The sequence below is a fragment of the Haliotis rufescens genome, unplaced genomic scaffold, assembly GCF_023055435.1.
Source record: "Haliotis rufescens isolate VD_foot unplaced genomic scaffold, xgHalRufe1.0.p SCAF_9, whole genome shotgun sequence".
In the NCBI taxonomy this organism is placed as follows: Eukaryota; Metazoa; Mollusca; class Gastropoda; order Lepetellida; family Haliotidae; genus Haliotis; species Haliotis rufescens.
Window position 1 is genome coordinate 8268928 of NW_025964383.1, and position 24694 is coordinate 8293621.

The 24694-nt window shown below is 42.0% G+C and overlaps 1 protein-coding gene across 4 annotated transcripts in view; it reads left to right on the forward strand.

Annotated features, from left to right (window-relative positions):
• The window catches only part of LOC125377448 (early endosome antigen 1-like), a 48078-nt gene that overhangs the window by 12920 nt on the left and 10464 nt on the right, over nucleotides 1-24694 (forward strand). For 2 of the 4 annotated variants that reach the window (XM_048390923.1, XM_048390926.1), the window contains exons 1-6: nucleotides 20724-20859; nucleotides 22633-22954; nucleotides 23370-23467; nucleotides 23751-23880; nucleotides 24043-24113; nucleotides 24224-24323. In XM_048390923.1, coding sequence (XP_048246880.1) covers nucleotides 22681-22954; nucleotides 23370-23467; nucleotides 23751-23880; nucleotides 24043-24113; nucleotides 24224-24323 — 673 coding nt within the window. In that variant the 5' untranslated portion in view covers nucleotides 20724-20859; nucleotides 22633-22680. Of the gene's footprint in view, nucleotides 1-8699; nucleotides 8829-20723; nucleotides 20860-22632; nucleotides 22955-23369; nucleotides 23468-23750; nucleotides 23881-24042; nucleotides 24114-24223; nucleotides 24324-24694 lie in introns of those variants that run through there. The other 2 variants (XM_048390925.1, XM_048390924.1) reach the window with 2 other exon arrangements.

Consider the following 24694-nt stretch of genomic DNA (forward strand, 5'->3'; position numbering starts at 1 on the left):
CATCTTCATTGTATTACAGTCAGTACTTGTGACTAAATATCCCATGTCATACACAATCATGCTGGCATCTTCATTGCATTACAGTCAGTACTTGTGACTAGACACCCCATGTCATGCACCCTCATGCTGGCATCTTCATTGCATTACTGTCAGTACTTGTGACTAAACATTCCATGTCATGCACCATCATGCTGGCATCTTCATTGCATTACTGTCAGTACTTGTGACTAAACATTCCATGTCATGCACAATCATGCTGGCATCTTCATTGTATTACAGTCAGTACTTGTGAGTAAACAATCCATGTGATGCACCCTCATGCTGGCATCTTCAATGTATTACAGTCAGTACTTGTGACTAAACATTCCATGTCATACACCATCATGCTGGCATCTGTATTGTATTACAGTCAGTACTTGTGACTAAACACTCCATTTCATACACAATCATGCTGGCATCTTCATTGTATGACAGTCAGTACTTGTGACTAAACACCCGATGCAAATCACCGTCATGCTGGAATCTTCACTGTATTAAAGTCAGTACTTGTGACTAAACGTCCTATGTCATACACCATCATGCTGGCATCTTCATTGCATTGCTGTCAGTACTTGTGACTAAACACCCCATGTCATGCACCATCATGCTGGCATCTTCATTGTCTTACAGTCAGTACTTGTGACTAAACATTCCATGTCATGCACCATCATGCTGGCATCTTCATTGTATTACAGTCAGTACTTGTGACTAAACACCCCATATCATACACCATCATGCTGGCATCTTCATTGAATTACAGTCAGTACTTGTGACTAAACACCCCATATCATACACCATCATGCTGGAATCTTCACTGTATTAAAGTCAGTACTTGTGACTAAACATCCTATGCCATACACCTTCATGCTGGCATCTGTATTGTATTCCAGTCAGTACTTGTGACTAAACATTCCATGTTATTCACCCTCATGCTGGCATCTCCATTGCAATACTGTCAGTACTTGTGACTAAACACCCCATGTCATACACCATCATGCTGGCATCTTCATTGTATTACAGTCAGTACTTGTGAGTAAACAATCCATGTGATGCACCCTCATGCTGGCATCTTCAATGTATTACAGTCAGTACTTGTGACTAAACATTCCAAGTCATACACCATCATGCTGGCATCTTCATTGTATTACAGTCAGTACTTGTGAGTAAACACCCCATTTCATACACCATCATGCTGGCATCTTCATTGTATTACAGTCAGTACTTGTGAGTAAACAATCCATGTGATGCACCCTCATGCTGGCATCTTCAATGTATTACTGTCAGTACTTTTGACTAAACATTCCATTTCATACACCATCATGCTAGCCAGCATTGTATCACAGTCAGCACTTGTGACTAGACACCCCATGTCATACACCATCATGCTGGCATCTTCATTGCATTACAGTCAGTACTTGTGACTAAACACCCCATTTCATACACCATCATGCTAGCCTGCTTTGTATCACAGTCAGCACTTGTGACTAAACACTCCATATCATACACTATCATGCTGGCATCTTCATTGTATTACAGTCAGTACTTGTGACTAAACACCCGATGCAAATCATCATCTTGCTGCAATATTCACTGTATTACAGTCTGTACTTGTGACTAAACATCCTATGTCATACACCATCATGCTGGCATCTTCATTGCATTACAGTCAGTACTTGTGACTAGACACCCAATGTCATGCACCATCATGCTGGCATCTTCATTGCATTACAGTCTGTTTTTGTGAGTAAACATTCCATGTCATACACCATCATGTTGGCATCGTAATTGTATTACTGTCAGTACTTGTGACTAAACATTCCATGGCATGCACCATCATGCTGGCATCTCATTGTATTACAGTCAGCACTTGTGATTAAACATTCCATGTCATACACCATCATGTTGGCATCGTAATTGTATTACTGTCAGTACTTGTGACTAAACATTCCATGTCATACACCATCATGTTGGCATCGTAATTGTATTACAGTCAGTACTTGTGACTAAACATTCCATGTCATACACCATCATGCTGGCATCATCATTGTATTACAGTCAGTACTTGTAACTAAACACCCCATGTCATTCACCCTCATGCTGGCATCTTCATTGTATTACAGTCAGTACTTGTGACTAAACATCCCATGTCATACACAATCATGCTGGCATCTTCATTGCATTACAGTCAGTACTTGTGACTAGACACCCAATGTCATGCACCATCATGCTGGCATCTTCATTGCATTACAGTCAGTACTTGTGACTAAACATTCCATGTCATACACCATCATGTTGGCATCGTAATTGTATTACTGTCAGTACTTGTGACTAAACATTCCATGGCATGCACCATCATGCTGGCATCTCATTGTATTACAGTCAGCACTTGTGATTAAACATTCCATGTCATACACCATCATGTTGGCATCGTAATTGTATTACTGTCAGTACTTGTGACTAAACATTCCATGGCATGCACCATCATGCTGGCATCTTCATTGTATTACAGTCAGTACTTGTAACTAAACACCCCATGTCATTCACCCTCATGCTGGCATCTTCATTGTATTACAGTCAGTACTTGTGACTAAACATCCCATGTCATACACAATCATGCTGGCATCTTCATTGCATTACAGTCAGTACTTGTGACTAAACACCCAATGTCATTCACCCTCATGCTGGCATCTTCATTGTATTACAGTCAGTACTTGTGACTAAACATCCCATGTCATGCACAATCATGCTGGCATCTTCATTGCATTACAGTCAGTACTTGTGACTAAACACCCAATGTCATGCACCACCATGCTGGCATCTTCATTGTATTACAGTCAGTACTTGTGACTAGAAAATTCCATGTGATAGACCATCATGCTGGCATCGTCATTGTATTACATTCAGTACTTGTGAGTAAACAATCCATGTGATGCACCCTCATGCTGGCATCTTCATTGCATTACAGTCAGTACTTGTGACTAAACACCCAATGTCATGCACCATCATGCTGGCATCTTCATTGTATTACAGTCAGAACTTGTGACTAAAAACGTCCATGTGATAGACCATCATGCTGGCATCTTCATTGTATTACAGTCAGCACTTGTGATTAAACATTCCATGTCATACACTATCATGCTGGCATCTTCATTGTATTGCTGTCAGTACTTGTGACTAAACATCCCATGTCATGCACCATCATGCTGGCATCTTCATTGTATGACAGTCAGTACTTGTGACTAAACACCCCATATCATACACCATCATGCTGGCATCTGTATTGTATTACAGTCAGTACATGTGACTAAACATCCAATGTCATACACCATCATGCTTGCATTTTGATTGTATTACAGTCAGTACATGTGACTAAACATCCAATGTCATACACCATCATGCTTGCATTTTGATTGTATTACAGTCAGTACGTGTGACTAAACACTCCATGTAATACACCATCATGCTGGCATCTTCATTTTAGTGACCTTTTTCACACTTCGCTACTTCCGGTTTGAAAGCGAGGTTTGGAGAGGAGAAGGTGAAGCCTGGATACCACATGAAACACATGGAGATGTCAACAAGGCACGCAATCGGGACAAACTGCGACAATTTAACCATCCCGGTACATTGATCGTTAATTAATATTGAACATTATTCGTATTCTCATCATTGACAAACTTTTCTACTGTTATCGGGTCTCCTTACGAATATAAATTTAATTCTGGCCGTTCTGCGGTGATTTCAATTTAATATATCCATGACCACCTGGTAACTCCAATTGCAGTTTATGGTAGCTTAACAGACTTAATACACATGCTACTGAGATCTTTTAAAGAATAATTCATTGTTTACACACCATTAAGCCAAACTATTTATTGTGAGTTTAAATAACTTTGCGGGTTGTATTTGAAGTCGGAATATTGACCTTTTGACCATATCTAGATATATGTCAGGAGGTAACTCAATTGATATGTTGATATAATGTGTCAAATTGTAACCAACTGAGAATTAACAATCGTAGCAAATCAGAATTTTGCGTCAGTTGCGTATTTGATGTAAATTGTAATGGACTCAAATGCATTCCAAATAAATATTTGACCTCTAGATCTACTTGTGCTGTTGTGATTGTGAACAGTTGTTATTTTGATTGTCAATGTTGACAGATTAGATAGCATGAGATGTAATATTTCAACTGAATTATTACATAAAGTGTGTGTAAATATTTGAAGTAAAGTACAGTTTGATCTGCAATTTTGTAAACAACATTTCTACCAAAATGATATTTACTTTACTGTACCAAATTAATCATGTCATGAAATGAACAAAAACCCAACTACATGTTATTAATGGCCAGTAAATGTTCAATCTACATGTGATCTTTATATAATTTACAGAAACAGATAACTCTTTAACGGTTTGTATTAAGATATTTCAAATGCATAAACTGATATTGACATTACTATAAACCTAAAGTATAAACAGAATTCATTTTAATTCCCATGCGTATTGCAATCATAACTCATGTATTCCCTTTGTTTAATTGTGAAACCCATCTGGTTTCATGTCCACAAACATGTTTTGAAACTTTTAAAACAAAATGATTTCTTTTGTGCATGCACTTGCCATGTATTATTGATTATTAATCATATCAATTTATATGCAAGAATATAGTTGTGCTTACTGTGTCATTTTGCAATAATTATATTGTTATGATGTAATAATTTACTATTGTTAACAATCTTTAGAACTTTAGTTTATTTCAATCAAGTCAAGTGGTGTGATAGTTTTTATAATTATTTATATTTAAAAAAAATATAAATACATGGAAGAAATTTGTTTTCCTTGTCAAATAACGATGATAACATGAATTTATCTCATCTTGTGATCTGACAAAGTTAATATTTTCAAGTCAAGATATCAACTTTAGTAAACCACAAGAAGAGATAAACATTTCATTTGACAAAATAAATTCAAGTCTTATATTTTCTTTGTGATCTTCATGACCTTACTCAGAAAACCATAGTGTCAATGAGGCAGACTGTCTGTGGGTGTGACAAATCGTGAAATTTCACCTGATTTTAATAAAAATCTTATTTATTTCACTAAAGCGAAAGTATGTTTTCAGCATGGTCAGACTAAACAAAGTATTTCATGATTAAATACATACCGGTAATACAAATATCAAAACGTGTTTCATTAAAACAAGAGTGAATTTCTGTGTGACATTGATATAAAGAGCTGTGGTACACTGTCATAAAATGATGCATCTGTTGCACCCAGCGAGTCAACACAATGAAATACTAGTATCCGGTGATGGATGTCTGGAGGAGCTTTCTTCTGACAGTAACACACTGGTTACAATGTGCGTCCTGTCAAAGGACGAGGAAGTGGAAAGCGATATTCATTCTATCAACAAATGTGCTTCCTGTCACATTTCATTAAATAGGATGAGGAAGTGAAAAGCCTTATTCACTCACAAAACAACATGGCCAATATTTATCAGACACTAACAAAGCACACTGTACCATTTGTTTACAAGCAAGAACATTATCTTCTCCTGGAATTTAATAAAGTGCTTTTGACTGACAAGGGACTCAGTCCATGTTAAGTTTTGAAAACTTATATTGTGTGAAATAAAGACATGAAAATTTCGGTTTGTTTTTCTTTGTTAAATATGAGAAATCCACATTGTTCCATCAACATAATTTGTACCGATACATATATTTTATCTTGGCTTGATTACCAATTCAAATTGATTCCTTTGTTATTTTATCTGTACTCATATCTGATCAAGACATTTTCAAACTATTCAGGATAAATGTATTAGTAGCTACCTTTTGATATACAATAACCTATCATCATACAGGATTAGGTGAGGGTGTTCAAGAAGTTGGTGGTTGTATCAATTCTTATATTTCTTTACTTTCATGCATTATTTATATTTATCAATTTTTAGTTTCCTTTTAACTTATTTTAAACAGTTAACACATTATTACTTTTGTCGTACACGGTGCAATCTTAATCGGGAATTATCAGTTAAGTACCGTATTCGACGTAATAAGCGCCGAGGCCGCTCTCAAAATTAGAAATAGGGGGCTCTTATTAGAATATTTTTTTGGTGGAAAAAAGAGAGTTGAAAGATAAATTTCGTGGTTTTTGCTGACACACTGAAATGTTTATATGCGACATATACATTTTTCCAAAATTTAATTGCCCATAATTAAGAATGCATATAACTCACGACTGCCTTTTTTACGCGAATACAAAAGTCTTGTGTACATTGATCAATAGGAAGGGGTGCTAATTTGGATTGTTCACTATCCAATATATTAGCAAATATCGCCGTGGGCGATTATTAGAGCGGGGCGCTTATTACGTCGAATACGGTAAGTGATGTTTGAAGAACAAGTAAAGTATCATCTGTCATTGTACACTCTGAATAGAGTTATCGCCAATTCTGAAAATGTATTTTGACACACGAATTATTTTGTGAACTAATTTCACTTACATCGTAATATGTTGAGATGAAAATCACAGCAGAAAAAGTGTATTTTGTCAACTGGACTCATGGCAAAACGAGAGTGCGTTGTGCAGCAAACACCACTATGAAACGTGAAATAAACATGATCTCGATCTCGAGTTCGCCAAGCCACGCATTGACTGACCAAATTTGCAAAAGTACACTGACGTGATTCATGTTATGCGGTTCATTTACGATACAAAAATAATGTCATTGAATGTACTGTCACATTGTACCTATATGCCGACGAGGTTATGATAAAACAATCTATTTCTGAAATACGTATCTCGAAATGCACCTTTCGATTCACTTCTGGGGTCCTGACAGCAAAATGCTAATTCCAGTGCACTACAGGCATATTTAAGTTGGACCTCATGATTAAATGTGAAATATCTTCTGTATTAGATACAGAGGATTCCATTTTTTGATTGTTTGAAATGTCCATAAGTGAAATGCACAACATGCTGTCTGTTCCCTATGAGCTGATGCGACTCACACTGCATGGAGCTATGCTCTCCAAGCCTCGTTTTCGATCCAAGATGGCGAAAGTGTGAAAAAGGTCAATTACAGTCAGTGCTTGTGACTAAACATCCCATGTCATACTTCAAAAGCTTAACATATGTTCCAATCAGCTGAGGCAAAAACAGTCATCAGTGTACGGTCATCAAGTTGTCAAGCATAGACAATAAAAACGATTAAATCTCCTGTGTATTAGATGATGGTAATGATCTGAAATTTATAACGTTAGATTAGGAAGCAGAAACATTAAAGTGTTTTATAATACTTGGGAACATTAGCAATTCGATTTAGCAACATTAACATGCATAAAAAGGTATAGGGGAAATGGTGAAAAGAAATTGAAAATTAAACTAAACAACATGCCTGTGCACAAGCGGTCGCCAAACATATTTGACAGTTTTAAGTGTGTGGTAGACTTATGAATAGCACTGGGCCTCGGCACAAGCATGGTGTTGGAAGACAAGTTATACATGTACATCCCATATCGTGACTGTTTTTCACTATTCATATTCTAAATTCATTCGTAATACCACCCCATTAAAGTTCTCCTTGAAACTTTAAAATGACTTCAAATGCACAAAAGATTGAACGAAAACGAATAATGTATTACATATGGATTATTCAATCATTGTCTCTTTTATCAGCCGCTTCGTTTTTCTCGTTTGCATTGTACAAAGAAAGATGTTAACTGTTCTTTTGCAGATTTAGCCTCAGAATGTGCTCATTCTAATTATGAATGAAAATAATTGAATATCATGAATATATATTATACATTGTAACAGTTAAAATGTATACATATATATGTACACTGTAAATGCAGTCACTTTAAAGTCGTTTTCGATCTTGGACCTTCGCGAGTGAGTTGAATGATCCAGGGCAATTAGAACGAAATGTAAAACGGGTGTATAAGTGTTTGAATTTGCTATACATGTAGGTTTGTTAAATATGATTATAAAACGAATTCCATTCAAAATGTCAAAAATTAAATTATTCTTGAGAAACAGCTGACTTGGTGGGAGATGCGACCGTCAGCCAGCGGAGACTGCACATGTGGACACGGTTTAACCTTACTGTGCCGTGGTTATGGGCTGGAAGAGCGAAACCTAGCCATAATCAACTCTAAAATCTCTTCGCTTTCGTGAAGCTACAGTATGACTAGTCACGCTACAGTAAACACGGGATATTGCTGTACCGGGACTCTCAAATTACAAGAAAAACACAGAAATGCGTATACCGTATTTACAGTAGTAATTTATTAGATGCTGAAGTATAGTATAGTTGCACAAAAGTATTTTACATTTAACAAATTTAATAACTCTAAGACTTTAATATTTCATAGATGTACATTATAATTTCAAAAAATTCTGTGTGTTGTTATAAGGGATTAAGAGCTACAGCTCACTGCATTTTTGGTTATTGTCTGTCTGACTAAAGTGGACATGTGCAGGTGAACTCTTCACATAGTTACAAAATTAGTGTCTGAAATGCCCAATGATGTGGACTCCAGACAACAATGACCCAGGAGTAAATAATCCACGTGCGTCTGCCTTTCCTCTCGATAACCTACGTAATCCTTCACGATGCCAGATTTCCGAAATTCAGTGACTGTGTTGTTCAACAGGAGATACAATCTGATGGACGTATTGTGTGGAACCTGTTTGACACCCTGGGTTCCAGGACCACTACCACTGGGAAGAGTGGCACTCTAAGCTGAAAAAGTTTGGTCCTTACCACCCCAACATCAAAGTTTGTAAGTTTGTAGACGTAATTAAGAAGAAATTAACAGTCCCATGCTGAGACCTTTCTCCAAATTCAGGCCGGTGGCAGGCTGCCAACAAACAAGAAAATATCGCAACCCCGACATTAGTGTAGTCAGTTAAACAGTGAACTTACGACCGACAGAAAAAAAACTCCAGTTGTGTATGCCGATGCTGTATCTGAACCGGGTAGGCCTGTAAACTTGTTTGAAGATGTATGTAGACCGTAATCATTAAAATGTTAATTAAATCCATAATCATATTCATATAATTATTTTTAATAGAAAACGTATCATAGTTCTTTCCTGCATTGTATCTTATCTTGTATTTCATCTGTATATGTATGATCAGTATTTGTATAAATGAATACCTCATATTCTGTAACAGACTATAATTAATCACCTTATTGTCTCTTCATTTACCATGGCCTGCCCATGGGCCAAACCTTTTCGCCCACGTGCGAAATATTTTAACAACGCCACAAATTAAGTTAAAATGAGTTGAATCAGGTGCCATGAAGCGTGTAGACACACATGTATTTGCAAAAGAAAAGCATATAGTTTTGAGCAAAGAACAATATAAACAGTATAAATTTTGAGTTTTCGAATGATTTCTTTTACATTTCTTCTTCCTTTTTATGTACCCATGATAACAGCATATTCAATGTTTCAAAATACCTTTGACACAGACTGGCCACAGCATGGAGAGTTACTGGACAAATAGGTTTCCAGAATTAAAATGGGACGTGTTATATATGTTACATACCATCTCATGGAAAGGGGAGAGTGAAAACAGGTCCCCAGTAATACATTGCCTGTCGTAAAAGGCGATTATATATTCTTGATCATGGGATGTCATGGTACCCCTACAGCGTGGCACGTTCCTCCTAATATTAACCACTGGTGTCAGTGCCCCAGACTAGACTATGTACAGGTTGCCGTAATACAGCTGCACACTTGTTGACTGCACATCAACCACTGGTGTCAGTGCCAAAGACCAGACTATTTACAGGTGGCCGTCATACAGCTGCTACTTGTTGACTGCACATCAACCACTGGTGTCCGTGCCCCAGACAAGGCTATCTACAGGTTTTTCCGTGATACAGCTGCACACCTGTTGACTGCACATCAACCACTGGTGTCCCTGCCCCAGACTAGACTATTTACAGGCCGCCGTCATACAGCTGCACACTTGTTGACTGCACACCAACCACTGGTGTCAGTGCCCCAGACTAGACTATTTACATGTTGCAGTGATACAGCTGCACACGTGTTCACTGCACATCAACCACTGGTGTCAGTGCCCCAGACTAGACTATTTACAGGTCGCCGTCATACAGCTGCACACTTGTTCACTGCACATCAACCACTGGTGTCAGTGACCCAAACTAGACTATTTACATGTCGCCGTCATACAGCTGCACACTTGTTGACTGCACATCAACCACTGGTGTCAGTGCCCCAGAGTAGACTATTCACAGATTGCTGTCATACAGCTGCTACTTGTTGACTGCATATCAACCACTGGTGTCCGTGCCCCAGACTAGACTATTTACAGTTTTTTCCGTGATACAGCTGCACACTTGTTGACTGCACATCAACCACTGGTGTCAGTGCCCTAGACGAGGCTATTTCCAGATTGCTGTCATACAGCTGCACACTTGTTGACTGCACATCAACCACTGGTGTCAGTGCCCCAGACAAGGCTATTTAAAGGTTTTTCCGTGATACAGCTGCACACTTGTTGACTGCACATCACCCACTGGTGTCAGTGCCCCAGACAAGGCTATTTACAGGTTGCTGTCATACAGCTGCACACTTGTTACCTGCACATCAACCACTGGTGTCAGTGCCCTAGACTAGACTATTTACAGGTCGCCGTCATAGAGCTGCACACTTGTTGACTGCACACCAACCACTGGTGTCAGTACTCCAGACCAGACTATTTACAGGTCGCCGTCATACAGCTGCACACTTAGTGACTGCAAAGCAACCACTGGTGTCAGTGCCCCAGACTAGACTATTTACAGGTTGCCGTCATACAGCTGCTACTTGTTGACTGCATATCAACCACTGGTATCCGTGCCCCAGACTAAACTATTTACAGGTCGCCGTCATACAGCTGCACACTTGTTGACTGCTCACCCACCACTGGTGTCAGTGCCCCAGACAAGACTATTTACATGTTGCAGTGATACAGCTGCACTCTTGTTGACTGCAAATCAACCACTGGTGTCAGTGCCCCAGACTAGATTATTCACAGGTTGCTGTCATACAGCTGCTACTTGTTGACTGCATATCAACCACTGGTGTCCGTGCCCCAGACTAGACTATTTACAGCTTTTTCCGTGATACAGCTGCACACTTGTTCACTGCACATCAACCACTGGTGTCAGTGCCCCAGACTAGGCTATTTAAAGGTTTTTCCGTGATACAGCTGCACACTTGTTGACTGCACATCCCCCACTAGTGTCAGTGCCCCAGACCAGGCTATTTAAAGGTTTTTCCGTTATACAGCTGCACAGTTGTTGACTGCACATCACCCACTGGTGTCAGTGCCCCAGACAAGGCTATTTACAGGTTGCTGTCATACAGCTGCACACTTGTTACCTGCACATCAACCACTGGTGTCAGTGCCCTAGACTAGACTATTTACAGGTCGCCGTCATAGAGCTGCACACTTGTTGACTGCACACCAACCACTGGTGTCAGTACTCCAGACCAGACTATTTACAGGTCGCCGTCATACAGCTGCACACTTAGTGACTGCAAAGCAACCACTGGTGTCAGTGCCCCAGACTAGACTATTTACAGGTTGCTGTCATACAGCTGCTACTTGTTGACTGGATATCAACAACTGGTATCCGTGCCCCAGACTAGACTATTTACACGTCGCCGTCATACAGCTGCACACTTGTTGACTGCACATCAACCACTGGTGTCAGTGCCCAAGACTAGACTATTTACATGTTGCAGTGATACAGCTGCACACTTGTTGACTGCACCTCAACCACTGGTGTCAGTGCCCCAGACTAGATTATTCACAGGTTGCTGTCATGCAGCTGCTACTTGTTGACTGCGTATCAACCACTGTTGTCCGTGCCCCAGACTAGACTATTTACAGTTTTTTCCGTGATACAGCTGCACACTTGTTGACTGCACATCAACCACTGGTGTCAGTGCCCTAGACGAGGCTATTTCCAGATTGCTGTCATACAGCTGCACACTTGTTGACTACACATCAACCACTGGTGTCAGTGCCCCAAACTAGGCTATTTACAGGTCGCCGTCATACAGCTGCACACTTGTTGACTGCACATCAACCACTGGTGTCAGTGCCCCAGACTAGACTATGTAGATGTGACTGTGATACAGCTGCGCACTTGTTGACTGCACACCGACCCCTGGTTTCAGTGCCCCAGACTAGACCATTTACAGGTCGCCGTCATACGGCTGCACACTTGTTGACTGCACATCAACCACTGGTGTCAGTGCCCCAGACTAGGCTATTTAAAGGTTTTTCCGTGATACAGGTGCACACTTGTTGACTGCACATCCCCCACTAGTGTCAGTGCCCCCAGACAAGGCTATTTAAAGGTTTTTCCGTTAAACAGCTGAAACACTTGTTGACTGCACATCAACCACTGGTGTCAGTGCCCCAGACTAGGCTATTTACAGGTTGCTGTCATACAGCTGCACACTTGTTGACTGCACATCAACCACTGGTGTCAGTGCCCCAGACTAAACTATTTAGATGTGACTGTGATACAGCTGCGCACTTGTTGAATGCACACCAACCACTGGTTTCAGTGCCCCAGACTAGACCATTTACAGGTCGCCGTCATACGGCTGCACACTTGTTGACTGCACACCAACTACTGGTGTGAGTACTCCAGACCAGACTATTTACAGGTCGCCGTCAAACAGCTGCACACTTGTTACCTGCACACCAACCACTGGTGTCTGTGCCCCAGACTAGACTATTTATAGGTTGCTGTCATACAGCTGCACACGTGTTGACTGCACATCAACCACTGGTGTCAGTGCCCCAGAGTAGACTATTTACAGGTTGCCGTCATACATCTGCTACTTGTTGACTGCATATCAACCACTGGTATCCGTGCCCCAGACTAAACTATTTACAGGTCGCCGTCATACAGCTGCACACTTGTTGACTGCTCACCCACCACTGGTGTCAGTGCCCCAGACAAGACTATTTACATGTTGCAGTGATACAGCTGCACTCTTGTTGACTGCAAATCAACCACTGGTGTCAGTGCCCCAGACTAGATTATTCACAGGTTGCTGTCATACAGCTGCTACTTGTTGACTGCATATCAACCACTGGTGTCCGTGCCTAAGACTAGACTATTTACAGCTTTTTCCGTGATACAGCTGCACACTTGTTCACTGCACATCAACCACTGGTGTCAGTGCCCTAGACGAGGCTATTTCCAGATTGCTGTCATACAGCTGCACACTTGTTGACTGCACATCAACCACTGGTGTCAGTGCCCCAGACTAGGCTATTTAAAGGTTTTTCCGTGATACAGCTGCACACTTGTTGACTGCACATCCCCCACTAGTGTCAGTGCCCCAGACTAGGCTATTTAAAGGTTTTTCCGTTAAACAGCTTCACACTTGTTGACTGCACATCAACCACTGGTGTCAGTGCCCAAGACTAGGCTATTTACAGGTTGCTGTCATACAGCTGCACACTTGTTGACTGCACATCAACCACTGGTGTCAGTGCCCCAGACTAGACTATTTACAGGTCGCCGTCATACAGCTGCACACTTGTTCACTGCACATCAACCACTGTTGTCAGTGACCCAAACTAGACTATTTACATGTCGCCGTCATACAGCTGCACACTTGTTGACTGCACATCAACCACTGGTGTCAGTGCCCAAGACTAGACTATTTAGATGTGACTGTGATACAGCTGCGCACTTGTTGAATGCACACCAACCACTGGTTTCAGTGCCCCAGACTAGACCATTTACAGGTCGCCGTCATACGGCTGCACACTTGTTGACTGCAAACCAACTACTGGTGTGAGTACTCCAGACCAGACTATTTACAGGTCGCCGTCAAACAGCTGCACACTTGTTACCTGCACACCAACCACTGGAGTCAGTGCCCCAGACTAGACTATTTATAGGTTGCTGTCATACAGCTGCACACTTGTTGACTGCACATCAACCACTGGTGTCAGTGCCCCAGAGTAGACTATTTACAGGTTGCCGTCATACAGCTGCTACTTGTTGACTGCATATCAACCACTGGTATCCGTGCCCCAGACTAAACTATTTACAAGTCGCCGTCATACAGCTGCACACTTGTTGACTGCTCATCAACCACTGGTGTCAGTGACCCAGACAAGACTATTTACATGTTGCAGTGATACAGCTGCACACTTGTTGACTGCAAATCAACCACTGGTGTCAGTGCCCCAGACTAGATTATTCACAGTTTGCTGTCATACAGCTGCTACTTGTTGACTGCATATCAACCACTGGTGTCCGTGCCCAAGACTAGACTATTTACAGTTTTTTCCGTGATACAGCTGCACACTTGTTGACTGCACATCACCCACTGGTGTCCGTGCCCCAGACTAGGCTATTTCCAGATTGCTGTCATACAGCTGCACACTTGTTGACTGCACATCAACCACTGGTGTCAGCGCCCCAGACTAGACTATTTACAGGTGGCCGTCATACAGCTGCACACTTGTTGACTGCCCATCAACCACTGGTGTCAGTGACCCAAACTAGTCTATTTACATGTCGCCGTCATACGGTGCACACTTGTTGAATGCACATCAACCACTGGTGTCAGTGCCCCAGACTAGACTATTTACAGGTTGCCGTCATACAGCTGCACACTTGTTGACTGCACATCAACCACTGGTGTCAGTGCCCCAGACTAGACTATTTAGAGGTTGCCGTCATACAGCTGCACACTTGTTGACTGCACACCCAACCACTGGTGTCACTGTGACACTGTGCATAATGTCTTGTCATGAAATGTCTAAATGCAAGAGATTGAGTTTGCTAAAGAATTTTTAAGGGAGACATAGTCATGTTTTTACTGCAAAATATCATTGTCAATGTACAATTCTAGACGCAGAATTTTGGTAATTCTACCGCAGAATTCGTCTGGGACGGTACTACTGATACTACTAATACTACTATCGCTGAAACTACAACCACTATCACTAAAACTACAATTACTACTACTGTTGCTGCTACTACTACTACTACTGCTGCTCTTTCTACTACTACTACTACTACAAGTGAAATTCTACTACTATTACTACTACTGCTGCTCCTCCTCCTACTACTACCACTACTACTACTACTACTACTACTACTACTACTACTACCACTACTACTACTACTACTACTACTACTACTACTATTACTATTACTATTACTATAACTATTACTATTACTACTATTACTATTACTATTACTACTACTGCTAATAATAATAAGAAGAAGAATAAGAATAAGAATAAACTACTTCTACTACTACTACTTCTACTCCTACTACCAAAGATTAATGCAATACAACTACTAATACTACTGCTACTACTCCTACTACTCTTGCTACTACTAATTCTACTATCGGTTTCTACAGCCGAACTGATGTCAATGTTTAGGATGTTGAAGCAGACATTCCCAGGCTGCAGGCATATTTTTTAGGGAACGCTGAAGGGCATCATCTAAATCCCCACGGCTTGCATATCGGTAGTCATGGAGATAGAGGGGATGTTTGGAGGTAGACTGTTTGTAGTTTTCAATTAGATAGCTCATTAAGTCTTGACATTGGTCCTCAAGAGTTGTAAGTTGCCTTCGTGTGTGGCAAATACATGTACATGTAAACATATACGGACAATCGTAAACATTGACTACAGAAGGACAGAAGATAATGCATTATGAGTCGTGTATTTCACACGTCACGTGACAAGAGAAGGGTTAACCATTGCTTAATGACTGAGTTATTGATATATGCAAACCTACCGTACTTTCCATATCAAGATCACTCCATAGACAAACATCGAGTGTTGGGCACCTGTTCTACTCCGGAATGTCCACTGTGAGTCTGGGACACTTCATACACAAACATAGAGCGATGTGACCTGTTCTACCCCGGAACGTCCACTGTGAGTCTGGGACACTTCATACACAAACATAGAGCGATGTGACCTGTTCTACTCCGGAATGTCCACTGTGAGTCTGGGACACTTCACACACAAACATAGAGCGATGTGACCTGTTCTACTCCGGAACGTCCACTGTGAGTCTGGGACACTTCATACACAAACATAGACCGATGTGACCTGTTCTACGCCGGAACGTCCACTGTGAGTCTGGGACACTTCATACACAAACATAGAGCGATGTGACCTGTTCTACTCCGGAACGACCACTGTGAGTCTGGGACACTTCACACACAAACATAGAGCGATGTGACCTGTTCTACCCCGGAATGTCCACTGAGAGTCTGGGACACTTCATACACAAACTTAGAGCGATGTGACCTGTTCTACCCCGGAATGTCCACTGTGAGTCTGGGACATTTCATACACAAACATAGAGCGATGTGACCTGTTCTACCCCGGAATGTCCACTGAGAGTCTGGGACATTTCATAGACAAACATAGAGCGATGTGACCCGTCTACCCCGGAATGTCCACTGTGAGTCTGGGACACTTCATACACAAACATAGAGCGATGTGACCTGTTCTACTCCGGAATGTCCACTGTGAGTCTGGGACACTTCATACACAAACACAGAGTGATGTGACCTGTTCTACCCCGGAATGTCCACTGAGAGTCTGGGACACTTCATACACAAACATAGACCGATGTGACCTGTTCTACCCCGGAATGTCCACTGTGAGTCTGGGACACTTCATACACAAACATAGACCGATGTGACCCGTCTACTCCGGAATGTCCACTGTGAGTCTGGGACACTTCATACACAAACATAGACCGATGTGACCTGTTCTACCCCGGAATGTCCACTGTGAGTCTGGGACACTTCATACACAAACATAGACCGATGTGACCTGTTCTACCCCGGAATGTCCACTGTGAGTCTGGGACACTTCATACACAAACATAGAGTGATGTGACCTGTTCTACCCCGGAATGTCCACTGTGAGTCTGGGACACTTCATACACAAACATAGAGCGATGTGACCTGTTCTACTCCGGAATGTCCACTGAGAGTCTGGGACATTTCATAGACAAACATAGAGCGATGTGACCCGTCTACCCCGGAATGTCCACTGTGAGTCTGGGACACTTCATACACAAACACAGAGTGATGTGACCTGTTCTACCCCGGAATGTCCACTGTGAGTCTGGGACACTTCATACACAAACATAGACCGATGTGACCTGTTCTACCCCGGAACGTCCACTGTGAGTCTGGGACACTTCATACACAAACATAGAGCGATGTGACCTGTTCTACTCCGGAATGTCCACTGTGAGTCTGGGACACTTCATACACAAACACAGAGTGATGTGACCTGTTCTACTCCGGAATGTCCACTGTGAGTCTGGGACACTTCATACACAAACATAGACCGATGTGACCTGTTCTACCCCGGAATGTCCACTGTGAGTCTGGGACACTTCATACACAAACATAGACCGATGTGACCTGTTCTACCCCGGAATGTCCACTGTGAGTCTGGGACACTTCATACACAAACATAGACCGATGTGACCTGTTCTACTCCGGAATGTCCACTGTGAGTCTGGGACACTTCATACACAAACATAGACCGATGTGACCTGTTCTACCCCGGAATGTCCACTGTGAGTCTGGGACACTTCATACACAAACATAGAGCGATGTGACCTGTTCTACTCCGGAATGTCCACTGTGAGTCTGGGACACTTCATACACAAACATAGAGCGATGTGACCTGTTCTACTCCGGAATGTCCACTGAGAGTCTGGGACATTTCATAGACAAACATAGACCGATGTGACCCGTCTACTCCGGAATGTCCACTGTGAGTCTGGGACACTTCATACACAAACATAGACCGATGTGACCTGTTCTACCCCGGAATGTCCACTGTGAGTCTGGGACACTTCATACACAAACATAGACCGATGTGACCTGTTCTACCCCGGAATGTCCACTGTGAGTCTGGGACACTTCATACACAAACATAGACCGATGTGACCTGTTCTACCCCGGAATGTCCACTGTGAGTCTGGGACACTTCATACACAAACATAGACCGATGTGACCTGTTCTACCCCGGAATGTCCACTGTGAGTCTGGGACACTTCATACACAAACATAGAGCGATGTGACCTGTTCTACTCCGGAATGTCCACTGTGAGTCTGGGACATTTCATAGACAAACATAGAGCGATGTGACCCGTCTACCCCGGAATGTCCACTGTGAGTCTGGGACACTTCATACACAAACACAGAGTGATGTGACCTGTTCTACCCCGGAATGTCCACTGTGAGTCTGGGACACTTCATACACAAACATAGACCGATGTGACCTGTTCTACCCCGGAACGTCCACTGTGAGTCTGGGACACTTCATACACAAACATAGAGCGATGTGACCTGTTCTACTCCGGAATGTCCACTGTGAGTCTGGGACACTTCATACACAAACACAGAGTGATGTGACCTGTTCTACCCCGGAATGTCCACTGTGAGTCTGGGACACTTCATACACAAACATAGACCGATGTGACCTGTTCTACCCCGGAACGTCCACTGTGAGTCTGGGACACTTCATACACAAACATAGAGCGATGTGACCTGTTCTACTCCGGAATGTCCACTGTGAGTCTGGGACACTTCATACACAAACATAGACCGATGTGACCTGTTCTACCCCGGAACGTCCACTGTGAGTCTGGGACACTTCATACACAAACATAGAGCGATGTGACCTGTTCTACTCCGGAATGTCCACTGTGAGTCTGGGACACTTCATACACAAACATAGAGCGATGTGACCTGTTCTACTCCGGAATGTCCACTGAGAGTCTGGGACATTTCATAGACAATAATAGAGCGATGTGACCCGTCTACCCCGGAATGTCCACTGTGAGTCTGGGACACTTCATACACAAACACAGAGTGATGTGACCTGTTCTACCCCGGAATGTCCACTGTGAGTCTGGGACACTTCATACACAAACATAGACCGATGTGACCTGTTCTACCCCGGAACGTCCACTGTGAGTCTGGGACACTTCATACACAAACATAGAGCGATGTGACCTGTTCTACCCCGGAATGTCCACTGTGAGTCTGGGACACTTCATACACAAACATGGAGCGATGTGACCTGTTCTACCCCGGAACGTCCACTGTGAGTCTGGGACACTTCATACACAAACATAGAGCGATGTGACCTGTTCTACTGCGGAATGTCCACTGAGAGTCTGGGACACTTCATACACAAACATAGACCGATGTGACCTGTTCTACCCCGGAATGTCCACTGTGAGTCTGGGACACTTCATACACAAACATAGACCGATGTGACCTGTTCTACCCCGGAATGTCCACTGTGAGTCTGGGACACTTCATACACAAACATAGACCGATGTGACCTGTTCTACCCCGGAACGTCCACTGTGAGTCTGGGACACTTCATACACAAACATAGCGCGATGTGACCTGTTCTACCCCGGAATGTCCACTGTGAGTCTGGGACACTTCACACACAAACACAGAGCGATGTGACCTGTTCTACCCCGGAACGTCCACTGTGAGTCTGGGACACTTCACACACAAACACAGAGCGATGTGACCTGTTCTACCCCGGAATGTCCACTGTGAGTCTGGGACACTTCACACACAAACATAGAGCGATGTGACCTGTTCTACCCCGGAATGTCCACTGTGAGTCTGGGACACTTCATACACAAACATAGACCGATGTGACCTGTTCTACTCCGGAATGTCCACTGTGAGTCTGGGACACTTCACACACAACCATTGAGTGTTGGAGACCTGTTCTACCCCGGAATAAGCTGGGTGCGTGGTTTTGAACAGAAGAAGAGGAAGTTTATTCATGAATGAAGGCCCTAAGTTCATTTACAAGGAATAATGGACTATGCACATGCACAAATTTTCTTACAAAAAAACAACAACGTTCATATTGTTTGTACATTTGTATTGACATAGGTAAATGTCTTTTTAAATATATGGACAGGTTTTTAATAACACAATCATTTTTAGTAGATCGAAGACTGATAAATGTTAGGACAGATGGTTGTACATGGTAGCAAATTTAAATTAAGTTTTCTCTTCTACTTTTATAAAAAGGACAAATTTAAAAAAAATGGTATTCGTTTTCTATTTCATAGTAGTTACATTTCATACATAAACTAAACGACGACTCTGGTTGTATTAATCGAGTTTTCTGTACATTTAGAATATGGCTAAAACAACAGAATTTACATAAAAGCTCTAAGAAGATCTCTTTCACATGCTAAAGTAGACATATATTTTTTCTGGTGCGAAAAGTGATTTATAGGGTGAATAAACATCAAGGAGAGAGGAGAATTGGTGATTTTGTAATGCCAGTTTTGGAATTCTATATCTTTACATCGTTGTTTGAATATAACCATGAAGCATTTCATATCGCCGCAATGCTGAGACAACCACACACATGAACAGTTTTGAACACTTGTTTATCATATCGGATGCATAGTTATATAAGATTTATATTGAAAATAACTAAAATGTACAAGACTATTACTCGTCAATTATATATAAAACCACTTCAGCCTTAATGGTCATCGGGGGCTTTATTTACTTATACATCGCCTCCCCACCATCACTGAATGCATTTGTCATTGAATAACCTGACTGACACAAGTTATCGTACAAAATGAAGGCAGGCATCCTGTGCGTCACGCGAGTAGGCGTTACTGAATGTCCGAGTTTCCTTTTGTAGCTGAACAAGGCGACGGCCATATTTGACTTCCTGTTGAGTCTGTGTCGTGTAAGTAAAATATATCTACACATTTCTTGTGGTTATATTATCATCTTCTTAACATATATTATGTTGTGCCTCTTGATGAGTGTTTACAGCTGTATGACTTCCTTTATAGATCTTAAAGCATCGGTGTGAACTAAGTTGAATCTTGTGTGTGTGTGGTTATGAGGAGGAATGCAGTGGGTAGGTCAGGTTGGGTGGAGTAGTTTTGGAGAGTATGGACTCAGCGTTGATAAAATGACACTATATGGCCCCAGATATTGCCATGGTCAGTTATGCATGTTAACACATATTTTTAGTTGTATGTTGGCACAACGTTACGTTCATCATTTGCTTAGACACTTGATACGTGCGAGGTAACGGACCATCCAATACAGGCCATGTTCCGCCATGTACTGTTTAGATAAGTTAGACATTCGCAAAAACAGCATCACTGATGCAAGGGTCGAGCAACTTTATTGCAGACACTAATTTGTAAGTGTTGTACAAGAAGAGGTAGAGTGGTGGGAACGGCAGGCCATGTTGTTACATGCTACACAAGCTGGCCACGGCTGGTGGTGAAGTCATTCTATAGGTTGTTATGGCTGCCACTCTGACGTCACCATGTATGAATAGCGCTCCGACGTGCCTGTCAAGTGCACGAACTGCAGTGATGTGTTTCTAGAGCGGCACAGCCGGGATATTGTGAAGTCGGGTCACTCATGTCATCTGCTTAGCTTTACATTTCCCCTGATTGTTATGCATTGGTGAACGTTCCTCGAACACAGTTTCATACAAAGACACATTGCTATGGTGGGGATCGAAATCTACCACATGCTTGACAGGATATTTCACTGTTAAGACATATATATCACGGCACGCCAGCTTGATGTAGGAGGAAAACCAACAAGCATGGGTATGGCGCTGACAAACCCAGAAACATGATCCCAACGAAATTGGATTCGAACCCGCTATCATAGGTCTCTAGTGTGCCAAAGGGACGCAGCTTTCCACAGCGAAATGCGGCAATTTATAATTAGACGACTGGGAACCCGTGCCTACCAAGTTCAATCTCCATTCGCCTACAGTGCATTTCGCCTACAGTCCCATCACCTACAGTCAAGCTGGATATTAGTTCACTTTGCCTACACTGTGAAAATCGCACCCTAAAATTAATTAAGTGTTTTGGATGTTACTACTTTACTCTCTGTTGACAAACCTGTGTGATGCCTTGAGAGATGTTTACACCATGTACAAATGTCCTCTCAACACCCAGTACAGGAAAGGGGATCTCTATGGGTTTTCATGAATTATTACTCCCGTGTAGAATCATCAAAATAGTTGTGTTCATAGTCAACCACTTGTACATCAACCCCTTTTCCCTCAACCATTAACACCTAACACCCAACAGCCAGCCACCAACCCGGAAACACAATGCGAGGGCGATTTACTGATCAGATTGTCTGACATGTAGTTTCGTAGCACTGTACAAGGCTTATTCCATAACATACATAAACATAGTGATGAGTTGGAGCCTCATTGTTGATACACTCATTGTAAGACTTCAAGAAGCTAACAATAATTGAACAAAATGGAAGATTTTGTATGCACATTATTTTGTATAGTATTGGAGTTTAAAGGGGCAAGATAATATCCCAATTCATTGAACCTGTAAGTATGCAACATGGAGAATAATTAACAAAAGCATGACGTTCACCAGAAAGAATTTGACCAGGACTTCTGACGCAGTATGCAGGAACTTTCAATTTCAGTTAGTTATGTTTTCCATTTACTTTTTAGATCTGTAGCTTAGTCCCAGCGAGATACCCACACACCTGACGTCAGAAGATGGCTGCCCCCCACGTTGTCGTCATCCAGAGGAACCACAAGTACCTGAAGGAGAACCTTCAGGTGGACCCTGTGCTGGACGCCTTGTTGCAGGACGGTGTCTTCACACAGGCGGACTATGACAGGTGTAGACAGGCTGGGCCGGAGAAATGTGAGATGCTGTTAGAAATATTAAAGAAGAAGGGACAAGACGGGTACCGGACACTGTGTGCTGTCCTTGATTCCTCACAGCCGTTCATCAAAAAACGGCTTGATGACACCTCCATGGAAGCAGGTATGTAAGAAGGGTTATCATATGTGATCACAAGCTGCCAGAACTACCAACAGCAGTTTGACTAGTACTGCTGTAATATCAGCCTGGATATAACATGGAGTTCACAGCCAGAAATTCACAGGGTCACATCTCGTTTCATTCTCTTCCATCCATTAAAATTCATTATAGCTTAAATGGATAGAATAATCATTGAACCGCCCGCATGTTATCAGAAATGAGCAGGCCACTGTAACTTGATGATGCCCTCATATTGCTTGACGGGCCATTATCACGCCCATTGTTAGGTGACGTCATATCATCCACAGACATGTCTAGTTTGTAGCTAATCCAACAGAAGAAACAAAAAGTCTTCAAACAACGAGTTATATCTCATTTCGTACTGTTTTTACTACATGCACAATGTTCTACTCTTCAGGTAGTTCAGATCTCGTCTATGTCAACAAGTTCAAGCTGGAAGCTCAGTACAAAAAGGAACTTGGTGACAAAGAGGACCAGATAGCTGAACTGCAATCTGTGAGTAGTCCGAACACAGTAAAAACTTGTCTGATCCTCATGTTAAGATACCCCTGTATTCAGATAAGATAGATATGTATGAATTAGTACTGCATATGTATTAGGTATCAGATGTGCAATTTTAGTGAATGTTCGCTTCCCGCAACTCTCTTAAACATCAAGTTTATATTACATTTTCCGAGACTAGTGAAACAGGCAATACATGTAATAAGCTGCAATGTCTAGGTGTATTTATATGTAGTGGATGTTCAGGTGATTACCCCTCGTTCACGTCTGTTTTCAGGTAATGGAAAGACTTCAGGAACAAATAAAACAAAAAGACTTGGACCACGCTGAACGGGAGGAAGCAATTAAAAAGGAAAGAGAGGAACACATAGCACAGCTAGAAAAGCAGAAGGAGGAAGTTGAAGCTCGTAAGCTGATGTTTCCTTTCCGGTTTCAAATCTATCTTTTATTTACAACTTTAATTTTGCCCATGCCACAATAGCCACACGATGTCATTGCCACGTTGAAACATGCCACATAATTTGAAGTTTGATCAATTCTCTAATGCGATCCTTGTAATCAAATTTCAGTGAAGATGCAGCTGTCAAAGTCAAACGATGATTTGCAGCAGAGTCAGGCAGAATGTGACGACGTGAAGAAGGTAGGAATGATGTTATCCTAAAGGAAATACTCGGAAATAGAAACACTGTTGCATAACTACACATGTAAATTAAAAAGGACCATATGAAGCAATGGTACTTGTCATTTCAGAGACTTCATAAAGAACAGGAGGCATACGAGGCCTTGACAGGGGATCCTAGGCTACATTCCCAAGATATGGAAGACATTGCAGTGCAGGTCCAACATACAGGTACACTGAGAAAAGGGACAATCAATCTCACAAACGTAAATAGTCAGAAACATAATCATAATGAGGTGAGGTGAAATGTAGTTTAGCGTCACGTTCAAGATTATTGCACTTGTAAAGCGACGTACATGCACGTGTTTGTGTGCGGCTGCTTATACCAGTCCGGACAAATGCTGATTCTATAGTGCTAGCCCAATGAGATACCATGCCGCAGTTTAACATGAATACCCCACTCAGACACAGTCTTTGCTGACCAGTCATTGTTTCAGCCCCTTAATGCCGTCATGGCAGGGTGACAAGTATAAGCTGGTAGCGTATTTTGGTGTGACGCTGCCGGGGATCGAACCCCCGACCTTACTCTCTCCGGGCAGACA